The 23,444-nt window shown below is 56.1% G+C and overlaps 1 protein-coding gene across 1 annotated transcript in view; it reads right to left on the reverse strand.

Moving 5' to 3' along the window:
• Positions 1 to 1,626: 1,626 nt before the first annotated feature.
• CARD11 (caspase recruitment domain family, member 11) overlaps positions 1,627 to 23,444 on the reverse strand; it is a 35,069-nt gene continuing 13,251 nt past the window's right edge. Inside the window, exons 9-23 of the mRNA XM_006889613.1 lie at positions 21,310 to 21,361; positions 20,185 to 20,267; positions 19,147 to 19,247; positions 18,649 to 18,701; positions 15,829 to 15,961; positions 15,071 to 15,272; positions 14,124 to 14,250; positions 11,541 to 11,781; positions 10,911 to 11,007; positions 9,404 to 9,499; positions 8,025 to 8,160; positions 6,394 to 6,573; positions 5,933 to 6,057; positions 3,504 to 3,619; positions 1,627 to 1,831 (exon numbers count right to left, since the gene is read on the reverse strand). Of these exons, the coding sequence (XP_006889675.1) occupies positions 1,627 to 1,831; positions 3,504 to 3,619; positions 5,933 to 6,057; positions 6,394 to 6,573; positions 8,025 to 8,160; positions 9,404 to 9,499; positions 10,911 to 11,007; positions 11,541 to 11,781; positions 14,124 to 14,250; positions 15,071 to 15,272; positions 15,829 to 15,961; positions 18,649 to 18,701; positions 19,147 to 19,247; positions 20,185 to 20,267; positions 21,310 to 21,361 (1,947 nt within the window). The remainder of the gene's footprint in view (positions 1,832 to 3,503; positions 3,620 to 5,932; positions 6,058 to 6,393; positions 6,574 to 8,024; positions 8,161 to 9,403; positions 9,500 to 10,910; positions 11,008 to 11,540; positions 11,782 to 14,123; positions 14,251 to 15,070; positions 15,273 to 15,828; positions 15,962 to 18,648; positions 18,702 to 19,146; positions 19,248 to 20,184; positions 20,268 to 21,309; positions 21,362 to 23,444) is intronic.

Here is a 23,444-nt window from a genome sequence, read left to right on the forward strand (position 1 = left end):
CGCCATCAAGTCGGAACTGACCCTCCAGCAGGTCATAGTTGACCCCCCAACAACAGAGACTGTAAATCATATAGGAGGAGACTGTAACTGAATCCTGAAAGAAACCCAACTTAAAACCAATTTATGGATACTCATTTATTTCTGTTACATGACAAGGAAAATGAAGCAGCATTCTGAGCTTCAAGGAGTCTTGAGGGACTGTGACTTCATCTGTCTGTCTGCTCCACTGTCCTATGTTAGTGGAGGGAGTCCTCAGATCCATTATGGCTGCTGCACTTCCAGCCATCACGTCAGCATCCAGGCAGGGAAGCAGAGGACTCACTGCTTGTTCCCTCTGATGCTAATGAAATAAGTTCTCAAGTTTATTCCTTTGTAATCCGAGCAGCAAGGGAGGTGGAAATACGGTCTTTGAGCCATTCATGTAGTTCTCCCAACTAAAATCAGGATTCTGGCAGGAAGAAAGGGAGGAGGGACACTGAGCTGTCAGCCAGCAGCAGCTTCCTCAGTGCCCATGAGACAGACCTGGGGTTCTGTCCCAAACTTCCAAGCCTCTGGATCCAGTGTGGCATCTCTCCAGGGCTTAGCTGGCCCTGGTGGGTGTGTCCATACCTGCCATGCTGTGTCACCTTTTGGGGTTGAGAGGGACAACAAAAGGGGCTGGGGTCCAGGTGACCCCTGCTCTGTGCTCAGAGCCTGAGCTGTCTCACAGCCCACTCCTGGGAAATAGGGAGCTGGGTACCTCCCTTCCCATCATGCTCTGGATAGGACATGAGGCTGGGCTGTAGGACACATGAGGAGTTGGAGGACAGTGCAGAGAATGTGGGGCACAGGGCTTGGGCTGCAGGTGGGGGGCACAGGGCCAGTGGATAGGGGACACTCAAGGCTGCCCTGCGGCTTCTGGAAGGCTGGCCCTTCCTGGGAGACTCAGTAACTGTCCAAGTGAGGACCCATCTCAGTCAGAAGGGATGCTGGTAGAAACAGTGCCCCAAATTAGCCGCCAGCTAGATCTGTGCTGGGCCCCCCGGACCCTGACTAGGTTCACAAGGCCTGGGTGTGCCCTCCCTGGGCCTTAACTAAGCTCACTGGGGAGCTTCCTGGGCAGGGGGTGGGGGAAGCACAGGACCAGAGACTCTTGCACTGTTAGACACAATGGCCACAGACCAAGGAATAAGGAGCACTTTAATGCAAGAAAATCACCAGCACAGCACAATGTCCCCAACCTCAGAGAGGAATGTGCTTGGTGCTCACCTGTTTAGGTAGCACAGCTGTCTCACACCTGTCCAGGTAGTGTACCTGCCCTGCACCTGTCCAGGTGGTATAGCTGCCTCACACCTGTCTGGAGAGCATACCTCCCCACACCTGGTCCAGATGATGCACCCATTCTGCACTCATCCAGGTGGTGCACTGTGCCATGCATTACATTCAACTGCTGTCCTGGACTGACAGGGGCTCCCAGGCTGAAGCTCTGGTGAGTGTCCCCTGGCCGACCGTCTCCCAGTGGATGCTGGCCAGGCTGAACGACTCAGCCGGGGAGGCTGGGATGGAGCCACGACTCCTGAGTCTCTCCCCACAGCAGCACCTGACTCCAGCACCTGGGTCGATGTGCCTCTCACAGCCCCTGCAGCCTCACAGCTGGTCCTCATCCACCCACACGGTCTTGCGCTGCTCCTCGCTGATCTTGTCCTTGATGACCCGGAGGAGCTCCTCCACCCCGCCCCACATGTCAGCCTCCACAGTGGCGTACAGACAGGGCAGCGCCTCCAGCTCCCGCTCCTTCAGCCGGCACAGACGCAGGAAATCCTCCTCCGTCTCCAGCCGGGGAAGCAGCTTCCTGTGGGCAAGCAGTGGACAGACACGGGTGTGGCCGGAGAAGAGGCATGAACGCTGTGCTCTCACCCAGACCTGCCTGTCACCTGCCCACGGCCACCCCACTTCCCACCCTCATCCCTCTCGCCATGCCTGCTAACATCACTGCACACCGCTTGCTCACTCTGCTTATGGTGGAAATTCTGGGGGGCATTTGACTCCCCTTTAGGGAGTCAGAGGTTGGGCCCCAAAGTTGGAGTCACTCCTCGCTCCCTCTTCTGAACCCTGCAGCCAGTGCTCTGACCACCCCACAGGCTCACCCTCCGAGATGGTTCTAGCCCCAGGATGTTTGTCATCTCTCACACAGTTCCATCTTTGCCACTCTGCCCCTTGCCAGGACAGCTGTGAATCCTCCTCAGCATGGCAGTGAGAGGGAGCCCCTGTAGACCCCAAGTCAGACGATATGCTTTCTCCCTAAAGACCCTCAGTGGCTGCCTATTCTGTTGATTTCAAAGTCCTCACCATGGCTGCAATGGAGTGACCTGTAACCCAGGAAGACATGGAAAAGTCCTACTCCCCTTTATGGATGGAAATGTATCCCCTTAAATGTGTCAGTTTGTCTGGGTCACACTTCTCAGTGGCTCTGTACTTTGGCAATGGTGTAACCATCCTCCATGGTCAGCGTTAGGGGTGGGGTGAGATGCCAGACCCTTAATCAGATACAAAGAGGGTTTCCCTGGAATGTGGCCTGTATAGCTTAAATGTACAGAGACAGAAGGATAAAGTGAGCCAGCTACTACCATCAACAAAGAGGAACCAGGGTCAGAGCATGTCCTACAGACCACGGTCCATGTGCTGGGAACCTCCTAGACCCAGGAAACATCAGGGAAAGCTGGTGCCCTGCTGTCAGACTGCAGCCTCCAAACTGTGAGAGAACAAATCTATTTGTTAAAGCCACTCCCTCGTGGTATTTTTGGTACAGCGGTCCTAAGACATCCCCATGTCTGTTCAAGAGACCTTGTTAGGGTGATAGACTCTAAACAGTAACTCCAGGGAGGCACTAATTTCTGAGAAAATCAACCACACAAGAGCAAAAGGGCAGCATCTGCCCAGAGAAAAAGCTCTGTTGGCAAGAAGGAATAAGAAAGCATGGGCAGAAGTGAAAATCACAGAGAGGAAGGGGGAAGAGTGCTGTTACAGTGTGGGGGTTACAATAAATATCATAAAACAAAAGGATGACTGGGAAATCTATTTGCTTTGCAAACTTTAATTCAAAGCAGAATAGAAAGTTTGAAACACCAAAATCCTGCTTGTGGCGTTTTGTACAGCACCCCTAGGACACTTAGACAAGAGCCCACACGTTACTCTCTGATCGAATTGCTGCTGGGTCCTGTTGTGCCCTTCCCAACTGCCCTCCTGACTGCACTTGCTGCAGGGTGTGGGAATCGTGTGGCCACTGCTCATGGTCACCACTTGTGTGGTATGTCCCCCATGACTACGTGTCCTGTCTCTGTTACTATGATGGCTCCTGCATCCCCTTGAATGGACGCCTGATAAGGAAACATCAGAGAGGGGGTGCAAGGAACAGCAGACAGTTGCTCTACTGGGTGCTATGGAGCTGGGTGGAGGCTGTGCCCTGGGCAAAAGTCACGGGAGAAGCTTCTAGGCTTCTGGCTCAGGGGGTCACAGAGACCTACCTGAAGCGCTTGATATTCTTTTCAGATACACGGATAAAGAGCACGATGGGGTAGATGTTGGACTTGATGAGGTCTCTTGTGCAGCCAATCCCAGCTTCCAGCAAACAATGCTTGTTCTGTGGGCAGAGTCCTGTCAACTGCGCCCATCACAGGCCTAGTCCCTCCCAATCAGGAAGCTCCAGTTTTATCCCCGCCCCCAGTCCTTCCCGCCCAGTCAAGAAGCTCCAACTTTGCCCTCCCCCTAAGTCCCTCGTAATCAGGAAGCTCCAGCTCAGCCCACCACGGCCCGCCCTCGTCCCTCCCAGTGGGCAAACGCAGAAATTCCATTAGCCTGGTAGGAGAGAACACAAGCTTTCACTGACAGATGGGTGAGCTGAGCTGTGTTTCCCCAAATCTGTGTCAACTTGACTCAGCCATGATTCTCACTGCTGTTATTTTCCATTCTGTAATCTGACTTGATCATTCTAGGTGTTCTATAAATCCTCTCCTCTGTGATGTTACTATACTTAAGAGCAACGATGTAACTTTCAGGACTAAGGTGCACCAACCAATGGTATTTTGAATTGCCTCATACAACTTCAAAAGTTAGACAATGAATAAGAAAGACAGAAGAGCTGATGCTTTTGAACTGTGGGGTTGGAGAAGAACATACCATGGACAGCCAAAGGAACAAGCAAATCTGAGAAGAAATGTAGCCAGAATGCTCTAGAGACTTATCTCATAGTATAGGTGTGAGGTCAGGAGGGGCCAGTCTCTGGACAATGACCACCAATGACGTGCACTGAATCAGTGGCTGCAACCATGGGTTTAAGCACAACAGAGATCGTGAGGCTGTGAGGACCAGGCAGTGTTTCATTTTACTGTACACAGAGGCTTGTTATGAGAGGAAGTTGACTCCAGAACACCTCACAATGATAACATGATATTAAAGAGACAGGATTCAGTCCACATTAGGCTATATCTGAGACAAGGCTATATCTGAGACAATCTCTTCTGAGGTTCAAATGGGACTCAGAAAAGAAGGGAGCAGAGACCAGAGGGAACTTGGTACCACTAAGAAAGGAGATCTGGGAGCAGAGCATGTCCCTCAGATCCAGGGTAAGTGTGCTGGGAAGCTTCTAGATGAAGGGAAGATTGATGGTAAGATCCATGGAGATCTCCAAAGAACCAGGAGGCAGAAGGGATGACAGAGACATAAAGCCCTCCTTGTGAGCTGACACATGAATTTGGACTTCCAGGCTCCTAAACTATGACAGGATAAAGTTTTGCTTGTTAAAGCCATTGACTTGTCTACTGAGACAGTGCACTGTGGTGTCTGTGACAGCAGCACTGGGTGACTGAGACAGTGCACTGTGGTGTGTCTGTGACAGCAGCACTGGGTGACAGAGACAGTGCACTGTGGTGTGTCTGTGACAGAAGCACTGGGTGACTGAGACAGTGCACTGTGGTGTCTGTGACAGCAGCACTGGGTGACAGAGACAGTGCACTGTGGTGTCTCTGTGACAGCAGCACTGGGTGACTGAGACAGTGCACTGTGGTGTCTGTGACAGCAGCACTGGGTGACAGAGACAGTGCACTGTGGTGTCTGTGACAGCAGCACTGGGTGACAGAGACAGTGCACTGTGGTGTGTCTGTGGCAGCAGCACTGGGAGACTGAGACAGTGCCCTGTGGTGTCTCTGTGACAGCAGCACTGGATGGCTGAGACAGTGCACTGTGATGTCTCTGTGACAGCAGCACTGGGTGACTGAGAAAGTGCAGTGTGGTGTTTGTGACAGCAGCACTGGGTGACTGAGACAGTGCACTGTGGTGTCTGTGACAGCAGCACTGGGTGACTGAGACACTGGCATTCCCGGGAGGTGAAAACTAGTCCTCTGATCCCCCACTGCCCTCTGTTTGGCTTTGTAAGATGAAACTGCATAGGCAGCTTTTTCTCGTGCTCGCTGCTAACACCTTTTGATGACCCACTTTCCCTGTTTATAGCCACTGTCCTGCTGTCTGGTCACTTGTTTCTCAACTGATACGCTCTATCTCTAGACTATGTCAGCATAGCCAGGCACACAGGGCTCTGAAAGCTGCCAAGAACAGCAGCAGCACCAGGACGACAATGGAAATAGAGGCTGCTTGAAGACACAGAGTGACACTGGGAGCCAGAAAGGGCAGGCACAGGGCTGGGGAGGAGAGGTCACCACGAGGTACACATGGGTAGCGCAGAGAGCAGAGAAGAGGGAGTGAGAGGGGCCAGACAAGTCCTCAGAACTCCTTGTCCACCAGTGGATGCAGTCAGGGGTACCTGACACTGTCAGGGCTCAGGGCCACATGGTCCTCTTGGTTGCCAGTAGACACCAGTGCTCACAATCCCCAGTTTCCCTATAAGTGGTCAGTCTGCCTGGTGGACGTTTGCGATCACAGCCCCATCTGTCACTCTCACCTTTGCGGCCACGGCCTCGATGTTGGTGGGTACGATGCACTCGAAGGTGTTGGGGTTCTTCTCTCGGGAGTAGATGATGGTCTCGGTCTTCTGCTTCCTGAGGAACTCGTCTCTTGTGACGACGTCTGGAGAGGAAAAGGTCGTCCTGACAAGAGGCAACTGGGGTCTGGCTTGTCTGCTCCCTTCATGAGGGCCAGGCACGCCCACCATCACGGCTCCAGTGACACCAGGTCGCTGCAGTGCTGACTGGGATCCCAGCTAATGACTCATGCTGGCCTTGCAGCCAGGTATCAGAGGCCACTCTACCTGCCCCCATGCATGTCTATAGGGAGCGAAGGCAGTGAAGCAGGAAAGATCAATCCACAGTGGTGGATTAGGGAACAAGTCCACATTAACCAGGTCTGCACATGGTGAACTCCATGGCGCCCCCAGTGGTGGTGGAGAGCAAGGGCCCCACTCACCTGGCTTGCACATGGTAAACTCCATGGCGCCCCCTGAGTTAAGCAGCTTCTGCACTAGCGTCTTGGCCAGCATGGAGGGTGAGAAAAGCACCGGCCGGCGTCGTGTGCAGGTGAAGGCACGCACTAGGCTGTAGGGCACAAGGCTGAGATTTCTGCTCAGCTCGCTCTCGGGCTCTGGGTCTGTGGGCAGAGGGGAGAGTGGTGGTCAGATTCTGTTAAAGGACAGACAGGACATAGGGGATATTCGCAGAGGAACAACAATCACACTCTGGTGATGACAGTGAGCCCCAGAGGCCCAGGTAAATATATATGCAGTGACCCATGTCCGGGATAAGTAGACAGGATGGATTGACCTCATCTCTCATCCAGAAATCATGGTTCAGGGATCGGTCAAGAAATGGGGACCAAGTTCACATCTACAGATCATTCCAGAGGGCAAAGCTTCTCTTTAGGATGTGGCCTGAGGCCTGGGCTTATTCCAGTGAAGAGCTGGCCTGGACTACACTCCTTGACACCCTTCTGGGTGTGGGTGAGGATTGAACAGAGGGCTAGGAGAGAAGGAGTCTGTGGACAGCCAGGCAGCTGACAGGAGGCCCCTGGCCTGGCCGGGTGGTCTGAGGGTGACAGGCACACCTCATTTTATGTGCTTCACAGATACTGCACGGTTTAGCTTTTTAAAAAGAACAAATGGCAGGTTGTGGCAACTTGACACAAGCAATTCTGTGGGCTCCATTTCCCAGCAGCCCATGCCCACATGGATTCTGGGTTCTACCATGGCCTTTCTCACAGTGTTTCAGACCTCATGGGTCTGCTTTTGTGTTGTGGATGCTGTTGTTGGGGGCAGTTTCCCCTTGTAGAGGTAGCAGAGGTCAGATTTGGCCATTTTCATGCTGTCTTGCTCCTTTTACAGTCATAAGATACATGGGCCTGTCCCACAGTAGAGGCTGTGAGCACAGGGAGGGCCTGGGGGCTGTGCGCATAGGGTAGCTATGGGGCCATGTGCAGAGAATGGGCATAGACGTTGTGTGCACAGTGTGGTTATATGGGCCGTGTGCACAGGGAGGGTATGGGGGCTGTGTGCACAGGGATGGCATGTGGGCCGTTTGCATAGGGTCAGTGTGCACAGTGTGGGTATGGTGGCTGTGTGCACAGTGTGGGTATGGTGGCTGTGTGCATAGGGCGGGCATGGGGCCTGTGTGTGCAGTGTGGGCATGTGGGCCGTGTGCGCAGTGTGGGCATGTGGGCTGTGTGCACAGGGAGGGAGGACATGGGGCCTGTGTGCACAGTGTGGATATATGGGCTGTGTGTACAGGGCAGACATGGGAGTTGTGTCCACAGGGTAGGTATGGGGGCTGTGTGCACAGGGTGGGCTTGGGGGCTGTGTGCACAGTGTGCGTATGGGGGCTGTGCGCATAGGGTTGGCATGGGGGCTGTGTGCACAAGACAGCACTTGGGGGGATGTGTACGCATGGGGAACACAGAGGGCTATGTGTGCACAGGGTGAGCACAGGCAGCTGTGTGCCCAAGACAGCATGGGCTGGGGAGACTGTGTGCACACGCGATACAGGGTGGCTCAGGACAAGGTTGTGCAGAGAGTGCAGGGCCGCAAGGGACAAGGGGTACAGTCACACCTTCCTGTTTTTCGCTCAGCAGCTTGGTGATGTCCAGTGATGCCCGGCCCAGGCTCCCCAGCTGGCCCCCTGAGATGATGCGAACCCGCTCATTGCTGTTCATGCGCTTGTATTTGTTCTCAGACCTGCTGACAAACTGCAGAGAGACAGGGGAGAGGGAGCCTATGTCAGCTTCTAGGATTGCAATGCAGCTTCTTGCCACTAGGCCACCAGAGCTCCCTGTGTCAGCTTCTAATGTTAGCTTGATTCCCAGCTCCACTCGGGTGAGCTGTGGGGCTTGGGGCAGCCAGGACCAGAGAGTCTAGGCTGTGCCCCACTAGGGCACATCCTCTGGTGATGAGCCGCTAGCTGAGGTGACTCTAATTCTGTGAATTGGTGCGGGACTGTACGTGAGCCTCAGATTTCCAGCGGCTGATCTTTTTGGGAGAGGATTGCCAGGCCTTTTTTCTGAGGCTCCTCTGCATGGCCTCAAACCACTGACCTTTCGGTGAGCAGCTGAGAATGGTAACTGGATGCACCACTGAAGGAGTCTGCCTAACAGCTTGTCCACACTTCTCTGCACTGCTGTGAAGAGCATCTGACTCCTAGCAACCCTGGGAGACAGGGTAGAACTGCCCCATAGGGTTTCCCAGGAGGGAGCTTTTACAGGACCAGAATGCCTCACCTTTCTCCAGTGGGGTATCTTATGGATTCAAACTGCTGGCCTTCCTGTTAGGAACACAGTGTTTAATTTACTGTGCAACAGGGCTCCTTTTCAGCAGTTCTCCTGGGGTCTGAACCATACAATGCCTACACAGAAAACACATCCACCTGGCTTTTAGTAGCTGGTGGTAGCAGAAAGGGCCACCGAGGATGCTAACAATACCACACATAATAGTACTGAGGACCCTTGTATAATGGTTCTTTTGGAATTTAGGACAAAAGAAAAGCAAGCTTTTCTGGTCCTAGTAGTTAAAATAGTCCCATGCTCAGACACATTTACAGAACATGCTGGTTTCCTTTTTATTCTTGGCTTCCAAGAGACTCAGAGGTAAATTTCATGATCAAATTAAAGGACTTAACTGGCCTCAACGCTGTCTAGTGTATTTGTTTTATAATTTTTCTGTTCCTATTTTAACAGCTGTGTTGCTTAAGTTGCCGTTAGCTTTATGTTTCTTCAAATCTTGTGAGAAAGCATGGTTTTCTTACAACAAAACCTGCCAGAAGGGGTTGTCTACCGAGATGCTGCTGTGTGCACAGAATGAGGAGAGGTGCAGCCCGGGAGAGCTGCAGGTGGTGCAGACACAAAGCATTGTAACCTGCAGCGGCATCTCCTCCCTGTGGAGAGAAGACAGGTGGAGCACGTGTGACTGCCCACAGGGGGCACTCAGGAGCTGTACCTGGAGGAGCTGGCCAAAGAGGAAGCTCGCTCGTGAGAGCCGGGGGCTGACGCGCGGGTCACTTGTGGCTTGGGGCTCCTCGGGCTGCAGGGTGTTCTGGAAGCAGAGGGTCAGCTGTCAGAGTGGCCGGGCTCAGCGGGAGGCCTGAGCTGCTTCACCCTCTGAGATTCAGACGCCAGCCCTCTTGTCCCTTCTCCAATCCCCTCAGAGCTGGACACCTGCCCTACAGTCCCCTCAGCACTGGACGTCAGTCCTTCTATTCCCCTGGTGCTGAAGGGGCAAATGTGCCCATGATGGGATCCACGTGTGTGGACGAGGAACCTAGCTTTGGGGACAGGCATCCAGACCCGAGGTAGGGGACTGCTTCCAATCCACAGACCAGTGTTCATGTTCTGGTCGGGATGGAAATAGTGGCTCATCTGTCCCCATCTCCTTCAAACCCAAGCTCAGGAGCTGGACATGGAAGTGCCCCTTGTGTAGGGAGTGTCCCACTCCTCAAGGACCCTAAGCTCAAGTGAGCTCGTGTGTGAGCAGAGCTGTACACCATGGCCGCTGGGGGCTGACACTTCAGCATACAGCCAGTCCTTTCTTCTGAGGTACCTTTAGGGGGTGTGAACCATTAACCCAGCACTTGTGTCACTCTAGAACCTTTTTCAGGAACCCACACCTAACTGTTAACCACCAGGTCCATCCTGGCTCCCAGCAACCCTGCAGGAAAGACCAGAATTGCTGCCCCCCACCCCCAGCCCAGTCAGGTTTCCAAGGCTATGAATCTTTTTAGAACCAAGCCATCCCATCCTCCTCTCACACTGGTGTGTTCAAGCTACCAACCTTTCAGTTAGGATCCCAATGCTTAACCCACTGAGCTAGGACTCCTTCTGAGGAATCTACTGACCCACCCGACCCACGGCTGTTGAGTGGATTCTCCTCACAGTGACCCACAGGCCTGAGGACCGCTGTCTGCCTCACAAGGTCCACAAAGCTGTGAATTTCTAGAACAGGAACATCTTCCTCCTGCACGCAGCCAGTGGGTTTGAACTGCCAACCTTTTGTCAGGGGAGTTCTGGTGGCTCAGGGAGCAAGGAGTTGCATAGCCAACCCCAAGGCAGGAGGTTGGAATGCCCCCAGCTGCTCTGCAGGAGGAAGATGGGTGGTCTGCACCTCTAAGTAGCCTCTGGAGGGTCCCACCTGAGAGCCGTGAGTGAGACAGGCCCCTTCGGGCTAGCCGCCTAATGCTCTGACCATGGCACCACCAGGGTGCCTTTCCGAGGAACCGCACACCCACGGCCATCAGGCTGACTCTAACTCAAGCTCTCGGAGGGTTTCTGAGGCTGGAAATCCTCACTGGAACAGACTGCTTCACCTTTGTCCAGAGGACAGCCAGTGGATCTGAACTGCTGACCTTCCTGGTAGGAGCCACACAGCATCCTCCCAGTGACAGCAATGGTGCCCCTGTGCCACCTCCTCCCACAGCGACCTGGAAGGCCTTTCCACAGGGGGCACCTACCCGTAGGGTCCGCAGGGTGTGGTGGGCACCATCCACCTCTTCTCGGCCACCCTTGTGCATCAGCCGCTGCAGCTTGACCAGGAGGAGTTGCTGGGCGCTGGGGGCAGAGGAGCAGGGCCTTGCTGTTCCCTGTTACAGCTGCCCGGACACTCCCGCAGGGGCCTGGGCCCTGAGAAACCCCTGTAGATGCCCCTCCACCCCATACCCGCAGCACGCTGCTCACTGTCCCCTAAATTCACCTCACTGAACACCCCAGCACCCACCCACTGTGGGATCCTTTAGCTGGGACCTGGCTGCATCCCTCCTCAAGCTCAGCTCCCTGATTGCTGTCTGATCCCAACGTCTGGCCCCATCACACTCCCTCTGGCACACCGTGGCTGCACTCCAGCCTCTACCTAAGTCTGGGCTCGCCTCCACCCAGGCCCCCACTCGTGGGCTCCTCAGGTCTGGGCTCGCCCAGGTCCCCACTCGTGGGCTCCTCAGGTCTGGGCTCGCCTCCACCCAGGCCCCCACTTGCGGGCTCCCCAGGTCTGGGCTCATCTTCACCTAGGCGCTCACTTGTTGCCCCCCCAGGTTGGCCTCACCTCCACCCAGACTCCCACTTTCTGCCCCCCCCAAATCTGGCCTCACCGGCTGTAGCTGGGGATGGTACCCATGTCCAAGTCATGGTCTGTGAAGGGGTCCACCCTTGCACACAGCCACTCGTGCCGGTCCTGGTACATGGTGTCTCGGACATGCACGACGTCGTCACACTTGAGGGACATAGAGCAGGCGTCGAGCTGGCTGGAGATGTTCAAGTTCAGCCGGATGTAGAACGAGTCCCCCGAAGTGATGAGGCCCTCGTCCATGTCCTTTAGTAGCTTCCGGTACCCTGGGGTGGAGGGAGATTCCAAACACAGGCTGAGGCGTCCCGCGTCGGCACGTGGCCTGGTGTCAGCATCACTGTGCTCAGACAAGGTGCCCGTGATGAGTGGTGAGCAAAGCTCTTCCTCTTAACAAGTGGGCAACCTGGTAATTTCCAGGATCTCCTTTTTGCTCTGGCTTCCAGGAAACTCAGTGCTATGTTTATGACGACTACTAAGTACCAGGACCTTGCGGTCATCTCCTTAGGGTCCCACACCCGCGAGGTTACCACGAGTCACTGCTAGGTGGGATCTTGCACTTGTCTTTTTGGTGGCTGGACACACTCATTTCTCTCTGGGAAAGACAGACCTGGCCACTGAGGAGGAGGGGTCATTCCTTTTCATCGCTATATGGTTTCCACACCACAATGAGTTCCTCTCTATCAGAATATTGCTTTGTTCAAGTTGGATGGTTTCTGCTTTTTTGGCTGGAAAACTGCTTCACTTTAGTAGAGTCTAAGGCAACCTGGTGGTGCAGTGAGTTAAGAATTGGTCTGTGAAGACTAAGCCATTGGTGACTTTTACTTTTTAAAATTTGTTACTCACAAAGTTTGCACACACACTGTGTTTCACACTAATCTTCATTCACATTGTTTCAAACATTCTCATGCATTATGTTTTAGGACATTAATCACCACAGAGCCTTGCCTGTCATTACCATGCCTTTCCCCCTGAATCCTGCCCACTTACTTCTTTCCCTCCTTCTACTCACCAAACTGTGCAACGCTGGGGTCTCGCCTTGACCCACCATCGCCCCCTAGCCCCCGATTTGAGCTCCCATATGTGTTTTACTAGTTATCCTCACTGGTCACCTTCTGAACCTGGCACAAAACTCCCTCCAAGGTTTAACTTTCAGACAGACAGAAAGAGGCATGGAAGGTGGCAGGTAACACCAGGGAGGCACGAGCTCATTGAAATAAACAACTACATGAGGTCGGAAGTGCAGCTTTTGCCCAAGGACAAAGCTCAGGAGGCAGGAAGGGGTGGAATAGAAGGACTGATGGAAATGAGAGTCAGGGAGGGGGTGGAAAAGTGTAGCTACACTGGGGATGTCGATGCTCTAGGGCAGAATGTGTGCGAGCGCTTGAATGAGACCCAGTCAGCTTTGCAAACTCAAATCACAAAAGTGAAAAAACAAAACTTAGTTTTCAAACAGAAAGGTCAGTGGCTCGAGGTCAGAAGACGTGGCCGTCCCACTAGGACTTCCTGTATGAACCACGGGCGGGAACTGACGCATAGCTCACCCTCCAGTGGATTTTCAAAGGCAGTTTAACGGCACGAGAGGGCGTTTGTTGCCCAATTTTCTCCTGTGGAGCAGCTGGTGTATTCGAACTGCCTGTCTTTTTTTTTTCTTTTTTTTCCCTATAATTATATTTTATTAATTTTCATAAACATTTACAGAGATTTTGGGCTTCCACTCATTCATTGTTGCACTAGAACTGCCTGTCTTTTGGACAGCAGCGTGGCCCCTTCCACTAAACTCCGGGCCAGCTCTCCCTGTGCCGCAGGCACTGTGTTTGGAACTGACGTGGCCCCACTAGATTCTGAGTGCGTTCAGTCTGTCCTGCTGCTGGAGAGGGAGTGGGCTGGCGGCTCCGAGGCCAGCAGGAGAGAAACGGGCTATTTATGCTCTGCTGAAACATTCATGAGCCCTGCTGGTTAAAAATAAGAGCCAGCTGTGGAGAGGCTCAGACGGACAAGCCCAGAGGTGAGAATGGGAACTCAGCTCCTGCAAATGGAAATCGCAGGAAGGGGTCCACATGGTTAACGAGACCCTGGGTGGCAGCACAGAGGAGCGCAGCCTGCCTCAGAGGCCACGGCCTGGGAGGGGATCAAGGCTCCCTCTGCCGGAGCGGCCATGCTGTTAAGATGCTTGAGAGGTGGGCCTGCTGTCCGGTGCTGTAAGCCAGCTTCCACTTAGGAGAAGAGGGTCTCCTGCTTGTGGCTGGGCACACAGTTCCTGTTTGAGCCCATGGGACCGCGGTGCAGCCGGTGTGCAGGGGAGACCTGGGTGGACCCGCAGCCCCCACTTTGACAGGTAACTGGATCTGTTGTGGGGTGGACGGCTCAGGGGCTGCAATCTTCCCGAAGCAGCTCTCCAGGCCTTTCTCTGAGGCACTGCTGGGTGGACCTGAACCTCCAACCTGTGGATTAGCAGCTGGATGTGTGAGCCATTTGTGCCACTGGAACAGTCCCTCCCTGTTCTCTCGGTTGCCCACCAGACCCTCCTGTGGATCCTGTGAGAGGGCTGACTCTACTCACGCGAGAGGGGGTCTGTGGAGGGGGTCGGGCTGACAGGCCCCAGGCTTACCTTCCTGGTTGACCTTGTAGTGCAGGGTGACAGGGCCGCTGCATCGCTGGATGGTCCAGTGGGCCTCCTCCTTGGTGCAGGAGTCCAGGGGCACACTCTGCCGCTCACCTCTGATGCAGCCTTCCAGCTGGTGGGCAGACAGCACGGGTCACGCGGCTCCCCGACAGAGGACTGAGGGCCGGAGGCTCTGAGAGGCCTGAGAACAGGCTGCTGACACGGGCGCGGGGCGCCTGCATGTCTCTCAGCACCACGGCCCGGCATGGGCTCACGCGCTTGCTGGAAGCGGCTGTGTGCACCGGCACATGTGCTGGCAGTGCACACACCTCCTGAGAGCACATGTGGGATGTGTGACATGTTCTAACACGCATGCACATACACACACCCCCTGAGAGCACACATGGGGTGTGTGACATGTTCTAACACACATGCACATACACACACCTGAGAGCACGCGGTGTGTGTGACATGTTCTAACACACATGCACATACACACACCTGAGAGCACGCGGTGTGTGACATGCTCTAACACACATGTATTCATGCATGCATACTCACATACACACACACCTCCTGAGAGCACGCATGGGCAGTGTGTGCGACATGTTCTAACACACATGCACACATACGCACGTGGGAGCTGGCTCCAGAAACCAGTGAGAAGCTGCAGAAGGAAAGGCCCAGTGAGGACCGCTGCACATGAGGAGTGGCCAGCTCTAGAGCACAGGGCGACGCTTGGGCCAGGCCCCCTCAGCTAGCGATGGACGTGCAGAGGGGATGGTCCTGGCACCTGGCAGAGCCCCTGCCCAAGCAGCACACACGGCACCCATGGGCCTGTCACCAACAGCAGCAGCTTGGCAGCCATTGGACTGACGGCTCCCCTGCCCCCTTGTGCTGCCCTGGCCCTAGCCCCCTTTCAGCCCTTATCTTCCATAGCCTCACATCCTCACCAGCAGCAGTTGGTGGCCCTCTCGCAGGCCGGCCTTCTCAGCCAGGGAGCCTGGCTTGACAGAGTGGACGAAGCTGCCTCGTGCGTTGCCTCCCAGCAGGGTGAGCTGGGTAGTGAGGCCGTCCCCGCTGAGCGTGGCCTGCTGCACTGCTGGCCCTGGGCCCCGCAAGTGACCCCCAGATGTGACTGATGGGCGGAAGGGCCTGGTGGGAGACAAGACATTTAGACCCCCTCCCCAGGAAAAGCACTGGGAGTGTAGGGGTCAGCACTGGCCAGAGCTGGGGTGATACTTGGAGGACAGCTGTGGGTCAGGTGTGGGGTGTGGTGATGGGTGGAGACCTTTGTTGGGGGCCTGGTGGGTCGGGTGTGGGGTGTGATTGTGTAGCAGCTGCCCCACAGTCCAGTCCCTGGTGCTCGCCTGGCTCTGCTCTAAAGGGCCTGATGAGAACAGAGCCTGCCCCTTGCCTGCTGCACCCGGGGCTGTGATGAACCGCTCTTGTGCTGGTGGCCAGGACAGCCCCTGTCTGGTCCCTGTCCCTTTACCTGTAGCCAGGGTGGAGGATGTGACTTCTGACCTTCAGAACCTAGGCTTCAGGGGTCACTAATGGGTGGGATGGTCCCATAAGGGCCATTTTCTGTCCTCAAGTCCAGCTCCCCAGCCTCCGGGTATGGCAACTTTCAGAGGGAACTCCCAGACCACGGGGTGGCCTAGTGCATTGGGGATGTCAATCTCTGCTGTCCCCACCCCCTGTATGGTACCTTTCCAGAGAGAACTTCCGGAACATGAGGGTGACCTGCTCCAGGTCGTAGACGTCCAGGCCCTCAGATTGGTGGGAGGAGGAGGAGGAGTGGATGGACGGGGGTCCGAAGGAGTAGCGGTCATGACCGTCATCTGCAATGGAACCAGCAGGCTCAGGGTCTCATGTGGTGAGGGTGGGAGACTGGCATGTGGGTCCAGGCGCAGCAGCAGGAGCTGGGCATGCAGGGTGGACACGGTAGGTGACTGGGAGGAGGGGCGCTTGGGCCCAGTAGGTTAGGGTGGCTGAGTGAGGTTGGTCCAGACACTCGTGGCCGTCCTGCCTGCCTCAGGGGTCCCTGTGTGTGGAGGTCTAGGGGGATTCCACTGAAAGCTGAGACTCAGGGGCTCCGTGGGCCTGGGGTGGGAGGCCATCGTGGGGTGGGAGGCCGCTCTAGGGTGGGCTTCAGCACTGTATTACCCTTCACACTGGCGCCCTCCTAGTTTTCCAGGACCCCATTATCCCGCCCTTGTTTTGTTCCTGGGGAAAAGCTTTCTGTTGCCTGTGGCCAGCTTTTCCTTGAAGGAGGCAAGGTGGGTAGGAGTTAAGTCTTCAGTTACTAAACAAAGGTTGGCAGTTTGAACCCCCAGCTGAGCTGCCTGCTCCCACACCCTCTCTGCAGTTCCCTAGCTAGTGATGGTCCAAGGTGGTGGTTCTGGGCAGGGGTCCTGGGTTGTGGTATTCAGGGAGGTGGTCCTGGGTGATGGTCCAGGGCACTACTCCAGAGTGGCCGGAGCTTGGGCTCCCACAAGCATACCTGATCTCCTCACAGCTCTAAGGCCCCATGAAGATAAGAACATGGGGATGGCCTGCAGCATTGGGTGTGCTAACCTTTCCTGTCCCCTTAGCCCACCCCTACCCCCTGCATGGTACCTTTCCAAAGAGAACTTCCTGAATAAGAGGTTGACCTAATATGACCCTTTATGTCACCTGTGCTCCTGGTACAAGCCAGGTAGGTGGTGGGGCGCCTGTGTGGCTGAGCAGAGTGGACTTCTGCCTGCGGGGCAGGGGAGTCAGCTGCCTGCACTCTCTGGCTGGGAGCTGGTGCGTGAGATCAGGCCTTCACTGTCTGTCTGTTCTGGGTCGAGCATCCCTTCCATGACCATGGCCTGGCCATGTCCTCCGTGGGATGATTGGCTACCAGCATCACTATCACAACTCCATCCTCAGTGGATGCTGGACAGCTCCCAAGCCCACTGGATGCTGGTCTGTCTCTTCCCTCTCATTCTCACAACCCATTTCTCTGCAGCTGTGGGCTATTTCGCCGCCTCTAATTAGGCTGACCTGTCACTTCGCCTCGCTAAGACTGTTTGCACCTGTTGAATGGGAGCATTTCTGCATTGGGAAGCTGGAATCGACTAGGCAGCTGTGGGTTTACATGACTGGAGGCCTAGTGGTAAGGAGCCGCAGTGCTAATCCAAAGGCATGCGGTTCGACTCCACCAGCCGCTCTGTGGAAGAAAGATGGGCGTTCTCTTCCTGTCTCTGAAAATCCACTGGAGGGTCAGCTATGCATCAGTTCCAACTCGAGGCCACACAACAACAACAAAATCACAGGGTCAACTACATATGGTTTAAAACCAACCAAATCCTGCTGTTGCAATGATGCTGGTTCCTGGTGACCACCAGCACATAGAGGACTGCACTGGGATGGGGTGGAGGCTGGATTCAAGGCGGTGACTTTTGGGGGAAAGACCGCCAGGCTTTTCTTCTAAGGTTCCTCGGGGGTGGATGAACTACCAATCTTTAGATTAACAGTCAAATGCAAACAGTACGGACCTACAGTGAGTGACAACCCAGCAAATGAAGTCCATTGACATCAGGAGGCTCCACGCCTGAGGACCCTCCATCGTGGCCCCAAGGCTGCATGGCATAGGCTGTCTCTGCTGAGCTGACCACCCAGGCCCAGGTCTGCCGGAAGGTTCCTCTGATGAGCTCGGACAAAGTGAATGGTCACCGCCACGGTCATGGTCCAGCTGTGCTGCAGCTCTCGTCAGGGTGAAGCCGGCAGGCACCACACATTCACGGCTGCTGGATTCCCCCCTCCCACCCGGGCTCCTCCTACTGTGCTCTGCAGACACCCCACTATTAACGCTGGGAGGTTCGTGCCAACCCTGCACCGAGAAGCCCGTCGGTGCCACCTCCCCACAGCATGGGTGCACCGTGGGGCTGTGGCGTCGCAGTCATTTGCACGCTGTTTCACTTCTTCCTCGGGCTGCTGCACCCTCACTGCACTGGCGTGTTGGTGGGACCTGAAGCTGCAGGGTCAGGAGTCGAACCTTCCACACAGCAGGCTCAGGCCCCACTGCAGTCCGGCTCTGGGACATTCGGAGACTGGACAGCCCTGCACCTGGCACCTCTAGCCCTGGGGCAGAGGGTGGACATTGATGGACTGAGTCTTGGCCCCCATGATGTAGGTCGAGATCCTAGCTCCATGACTGCAAATGTGACTTTGTTTGGAAATAGGGTTAACACGAGGTCATACTGGAGCAAGTGGGCCCTGCAAGACCCCTGTCTTGGGAAGAGTGGACAGTGGGGAGGAGATGATATTAGACAGATGGAAGTGAAGCAGGCTCAGGAGGAAAGCAAGGTGCCCTCAGGGCGAGGGAGCCTGCCCCCGAAGCAGGTGGAGGCGGGACAGCCCACTCAGTCTCAGAGGAGGTCCTTACACCCTCCTGGTCTCAGCCTCCAGGGCCATGAACACAACCTGTGTGCTGTTGGAAGCCAGCTGGTGTGGGGGTGCTTGGTTACAGTCACCCCAGGAAGTGGAGGCAGGTACGTACCATCAAGGTCCAGGACATCAAACCCCCCACTGTCATTGTCTTCTTCAACTGTGCTGCAAGACAGAGGGAGATGGGGCGTGTGTGCCTGCACCTGCACGTGAGTGTGTGTGTGTGTGTGTGTGTGTGTGTGTGTGTGTGTGAGAGAGAGAGAGAGAGAGAGAGAGAGAGAGGACACATTGACCCTCTGCCTGATTGGAAGCATCTGGAGGCTGGGGGCGGGGGGTGGGGTACTGTATTATGGTCTCCCTCACTGGGCTCACTGGGGACATTTCTGGATCCAAGCCCCCTGGGCTCCACTGGCCTGAGGAATGTGGTTTTGGCAGTGTGGGGCAGAGGGAGAAGTTTCACTGCCTGCCAGTTGGCTGGGTGGCCTCTTGTCACCTCGCTTCCCTGAGCCTCAGCTTCTGCATCTGTAAGATGGATCCCCTCCCACCCCCCTCAGTGTGATGAGCCCCGGTGTGCAGCTGTCCCCCTCCCTCTGCCTGCCCCAACACCCACCTGCGATGGGGTGCGTCTTCTTTGTAGCGCCTGACGATGGAGTCGTTCCCAGGGGGCTCGGCAGTGATGGACATGATGCTGTTGCGGTTCCGGTGGGGTGGCTTTGGAAACACAGGGTTCGGGACGTGTGGGTTTAGATGCCGCTGGTGCCCCCGCGGGCTCAACACCTCACACACGGGCTATATTTAACTGCTAGCTTCTGCCTCCTGCCCAGGATGGGAAAGCTGTAGCCTGCTGCTGTGGCCATGACCTTGGCCTGAGATGATGGCGCTTGGCCTGGGGCGGTGGCCGTGGGGACACTGCATCTGCTTGTACATCCTTTTGATGCATGGGGGGCTGTGGACAACGAGCAGCAACTGCCAGCTCAGAGGGCGGGTGGGGCTGCCCTGGGCAGCCCAGGGACCCTGCTCTGGGTGAGACTGGACAGCGGGGACTTGCACAGTGCTGGCCAAGGCTTCTCCCTGAGCCCAAATCCTTCACTGGGAAATCTCCCCACCAGCCCGCCCCTCCCTATCCTGACCCCCTTGGGTGAGAAGCTGAGCTGACAAGTGCCCTGAGGCTCCCCTCGGGCCTGGAATTTCAATTCTGCTCAGGGTGCCTGGCTGGGAAGCCAGGCGGTGGGGTGGGCTTGCCTGGGGGACCCTGCAGGGCTCTGCCGGGTGGGCTGAGCGGAGTGGGTGGTCGGGAGGGCCTTGATATGATCAGCCTGCAGTCTGTACCCGGCTGGCAGTGTCAACTTCCCCCTAGGCCAATAAGCTGCACACTGGCCCCTCAACCAGCAAGCTCTGAGAACATGTCTTCTCCCAGCGAGTTAAATTGGGGAAAGAGGGGGTGGGAAGGTGTAAATAATGAAATAATTTAAAGTGGAGCAGCTTTAAATAAACAGTGAGGCAGGCAGAGCTGTGATTGTAGGTGGCTGTGGCCTGGCCTGAAAGGTCTGGGAACCTAGGCCCTTGGTAGGAGGTGTGAAGGGCTCTGGGGACCCAGGGCCAGGCTATAGAGGTGGCAGGAGGTGGTGGAGTGGTCCAAACACCTTACCATCTTGGTGAAGGTGCTGCTGGGGGGCAGGGAGCTGGAAGAGCAGGGGCTGGCGTCCGGATCTTCGTCCTCCTGACCTCGGCCTGCTTTGGGAGGAGAGGAGAGGGGAGGGGAGAGGAGAGGAGAAGTGAGGGGAGAAGAGAGGCATGGGGAGGGGAGAGGGGAGGAGGGGGAAAGGAGAAGGGAGGGGAGACAGGAGAGGAAAGGCACGGGGAGGGGAGAGCAGAGGGGAGGAAAGGAGGGGAGACGGGAGGGGCAGGGCTCAGGGGGCTTCTGTGACTGGCTGTCTCACTGACATGTTCCCTGGCCTGCCTGCTCTGTCCTCCCCTGGGGAAGGAGCCCTAGGACTATCTCTGTTCCCTCCCTCCCCACCATCAGGGGCAGAATTGTGCGAAGGTCCCTGGGGGAAGCCGGTCATCAGGAGGAGAGGGTGTGGACCCCCAGTATCTTCACACTCAGAACAAATGTGGTCAGGAGGCCCTGGGGCCATGTTCAGGCCAACATGCATGACCTCCCCAGGAGAGGCGCCTGCCCCCAAGGCCCCTGAGGGGCGGAGGGTACACTGTTAGAGTGGCCCCTGCTGAGGAATGACCTCACTCCTGTGTCCTGACCTTGCCATGTGCACATACAATGCACACCTACAGATGCACGGGCACACATGCACATGCACATGCATGCACTCACAAACACATTTGTGTACACAAGCAAACTGCACACACATATGGGACACACACACACACACACACACACACACGCACGGCCTCCACCATGAAGGGTCATACCCTTTTAGACTCCTGGCCCCCCAGCTGCTGGAAAAGGTATGATGTGAAGAGGTCTGGGACACCCTCTCCTTTCCTCTCCATCCCCCCAAAGTCTGACATCCCGGATACCTTCTAAAAGGCAGGACAGCAGTGTCCCCGATGGGGTTACAGGCCCCCTATTTTCTGCAGGGGCCCATTCTACACCCTCACTCTGGCCCAGAGAACTACCAGGTTGACACCAATGACCGCCCAAGTGGACGCCTGCCAGCCCAGGCTCCCCAGGCCTGCCCGGGGTTCACCTGGCACGGCTGGTGCCTGCAGGGGGGAGACAGATGGATGGAGGGACCTCGGTCGTCCCACTAACCTTGACCGTCTGACGCTCGCTTCAGGCTGATGGGAGACTTGGCTCTCTGTAGCTGAAAGAGGGAGGGGGCAGAGGAAGACAGATAGAAATCAAATGGGGCCCAGACACACGTCACCACACTGAAGAGGAAGATCAGGCAGCGCCTGCCCTTCGCCAGCTGGGGGAGCGGAGCCACGAGGATGGGGGTGACCGCTGTGTGCACGATGCCCTGCAGCCATGCAGAGATGACAGGACATGGCTACCACAGGCCACACTGGGCAGGTGCTGGTGGCCACCTCTGCCTTGTAGCATGCTGTGCAGCACAGCCCTGGGCAGAAGCCAGCAGGAGAGGCGAGGTGTGGTGGGCAAGTGGACGCTGTGCTGGGGGCTGCACAGAGCCGAGGACACACAACAGGTGAGCGTCCGAGGCTACAGTCCTGCAGTGTGTGGACAGATAACTCTGGCCAGCGTGCCCACTGCTCTGGGCAAAGTTGCCAAGGGGGTCCCCAGAGCACTCAGAGAGAGGTCTGGGCCCTCAGAGGGCAGGGCAGAGAGAGGCTGGCACGAGCCCATGCCTCGCATGTCACAGCCCTGCTCATGGGAGACCAGCTCTCAGTCACCCCCTTGATGTGCCCATGCCAGCGCCAGAGCCCAGAGACAGGACAGTGAGGGGCAGGGCTTGCCGGACTCTCAGGAGAACCCCAGGGTAGGGACTGTTACCCCATTGTGCCCAGCAGCCCACACGCCAGAACAGACCTGCCCGACAAGTTTTCTAGCTGTGACCCTTTCTGGAGCCAACCACCAGGCCTTTTCTCCTGCGTTCATATCCCTGGCCTTCAGTTAGTGCTACTCCACGCTCAGATGCATCCTTACATCTCTACTTAGAGTACTAGGGCTCTCACCAGTGCTTATGGTGCACTACCACCAGGTGGCCCAGCGGGTAAGGAGCTGCGCAGTCAACCCAAAGTCAGGTGGTTTGAACCCACTAGCTCTTCCTTGGAAGAAAGGTGGGCAGTCTCTTTACAGTCTCTGAACACCTGCTGAAGGGTGAGCTCCGCGTTGGCTCTCACTCCACGGCAATGAGTGAGCAATGGTACAGTGTGCTCCATGCTGATGCTTGGGGTTCGGAATTGACCGGCCCTTTGAGGGGAGAACAGATGAGGTAGCCACCACCAGTACAGACTGAGAGGCCTGGGAAGGTGATGGCGGTCACCAGGAGCTGGGACTGATTCGACAGCCGTACGCTGGTTTGGTTGTTTCTAAAAATGCATCAGTATTGACCTGCTTGCAGGAAATGTGGATTAACCCTGGGTGGGTTGGTGTGGCTGTAATCCTAACTGTCTAGATTACGTTCCACACAAGATCCCCAAAACCAAACCCAGCCCAGGCCTGTCGCCGCTGAGCCTGGAAGCACAGCCACTCTGCATGCCAGGCTGGAACTGCCCCCGCCCTCAGCTCCCAAGGCCGCATGTCTTCACTGAAGTGGACGGATCCTCTCTCTCCAAGGAGTAGCTGGTGGGTTCAAACCACTGACCTTCCAGTTAGCGCTTCACTGCTTAACCACTGCACCACCATAACTCCACAAACGTAACACAGACATTGTAGATGTAGCTGCTGAATGAGTGCGTGAACCCGTAAAGACCACTTAGTCATTTCTGCCCCTCTTCCACTGTGTTCACATCGGATATGAAACCACGCAGATGGTGAAAAAGTGAGCTGGGTGAGACCTGTTAGCAGAGCTGATGGGGGCACACCTGGGCCTTGGGGACCACTTGTACCTGTGTGCCCCCATCACTGGCCCCTGCTCCCCATACCTGCATGCCTCCATCACTGGCTCCAGCCCCCCGTACCTGTGTGCCCCCATCATTGGCCCCTGTGCCCCGTACCTGCATGCCCCCATCACTGGCTCCAGCCTCCCGTACCTGCATGCCTCCATCACTGGCTCCAGCCCCCCGTACCTGCATGCCCCCATCACTGGCCCCTGCGCCCCGTACCTGCATGCCCCCATCACTGGCTCCAGCCTCCCGTACCTGCATACCCCCATCACTGGCTCTAGCCCCCCGTACCTGTGTGCCCCCATCATTGGCCCCTGCACCCCGTACCTGCATGCCCCCATCACTGGCCCCTGCGCCCCATACCTGCATGCCCCCATCACT

This window comes from Elephantulus edwardii, unplaced genomic scaffold, assembly GCF_000299155.1.
Source record: "Elephantulus edwardii isolate Elephantulus edwardi_28Jun2011 unplaced genomic scaffold, EleEdw1.0 scaffold00080, whole genome shotgun sequence".
Taxonomy (NCBI): Eukaryota; Metazoa; Chordata; class Mammalia; order Macroscelidea; family Macroscelididae; genus Elephantulus; species Elephantulus edwardii.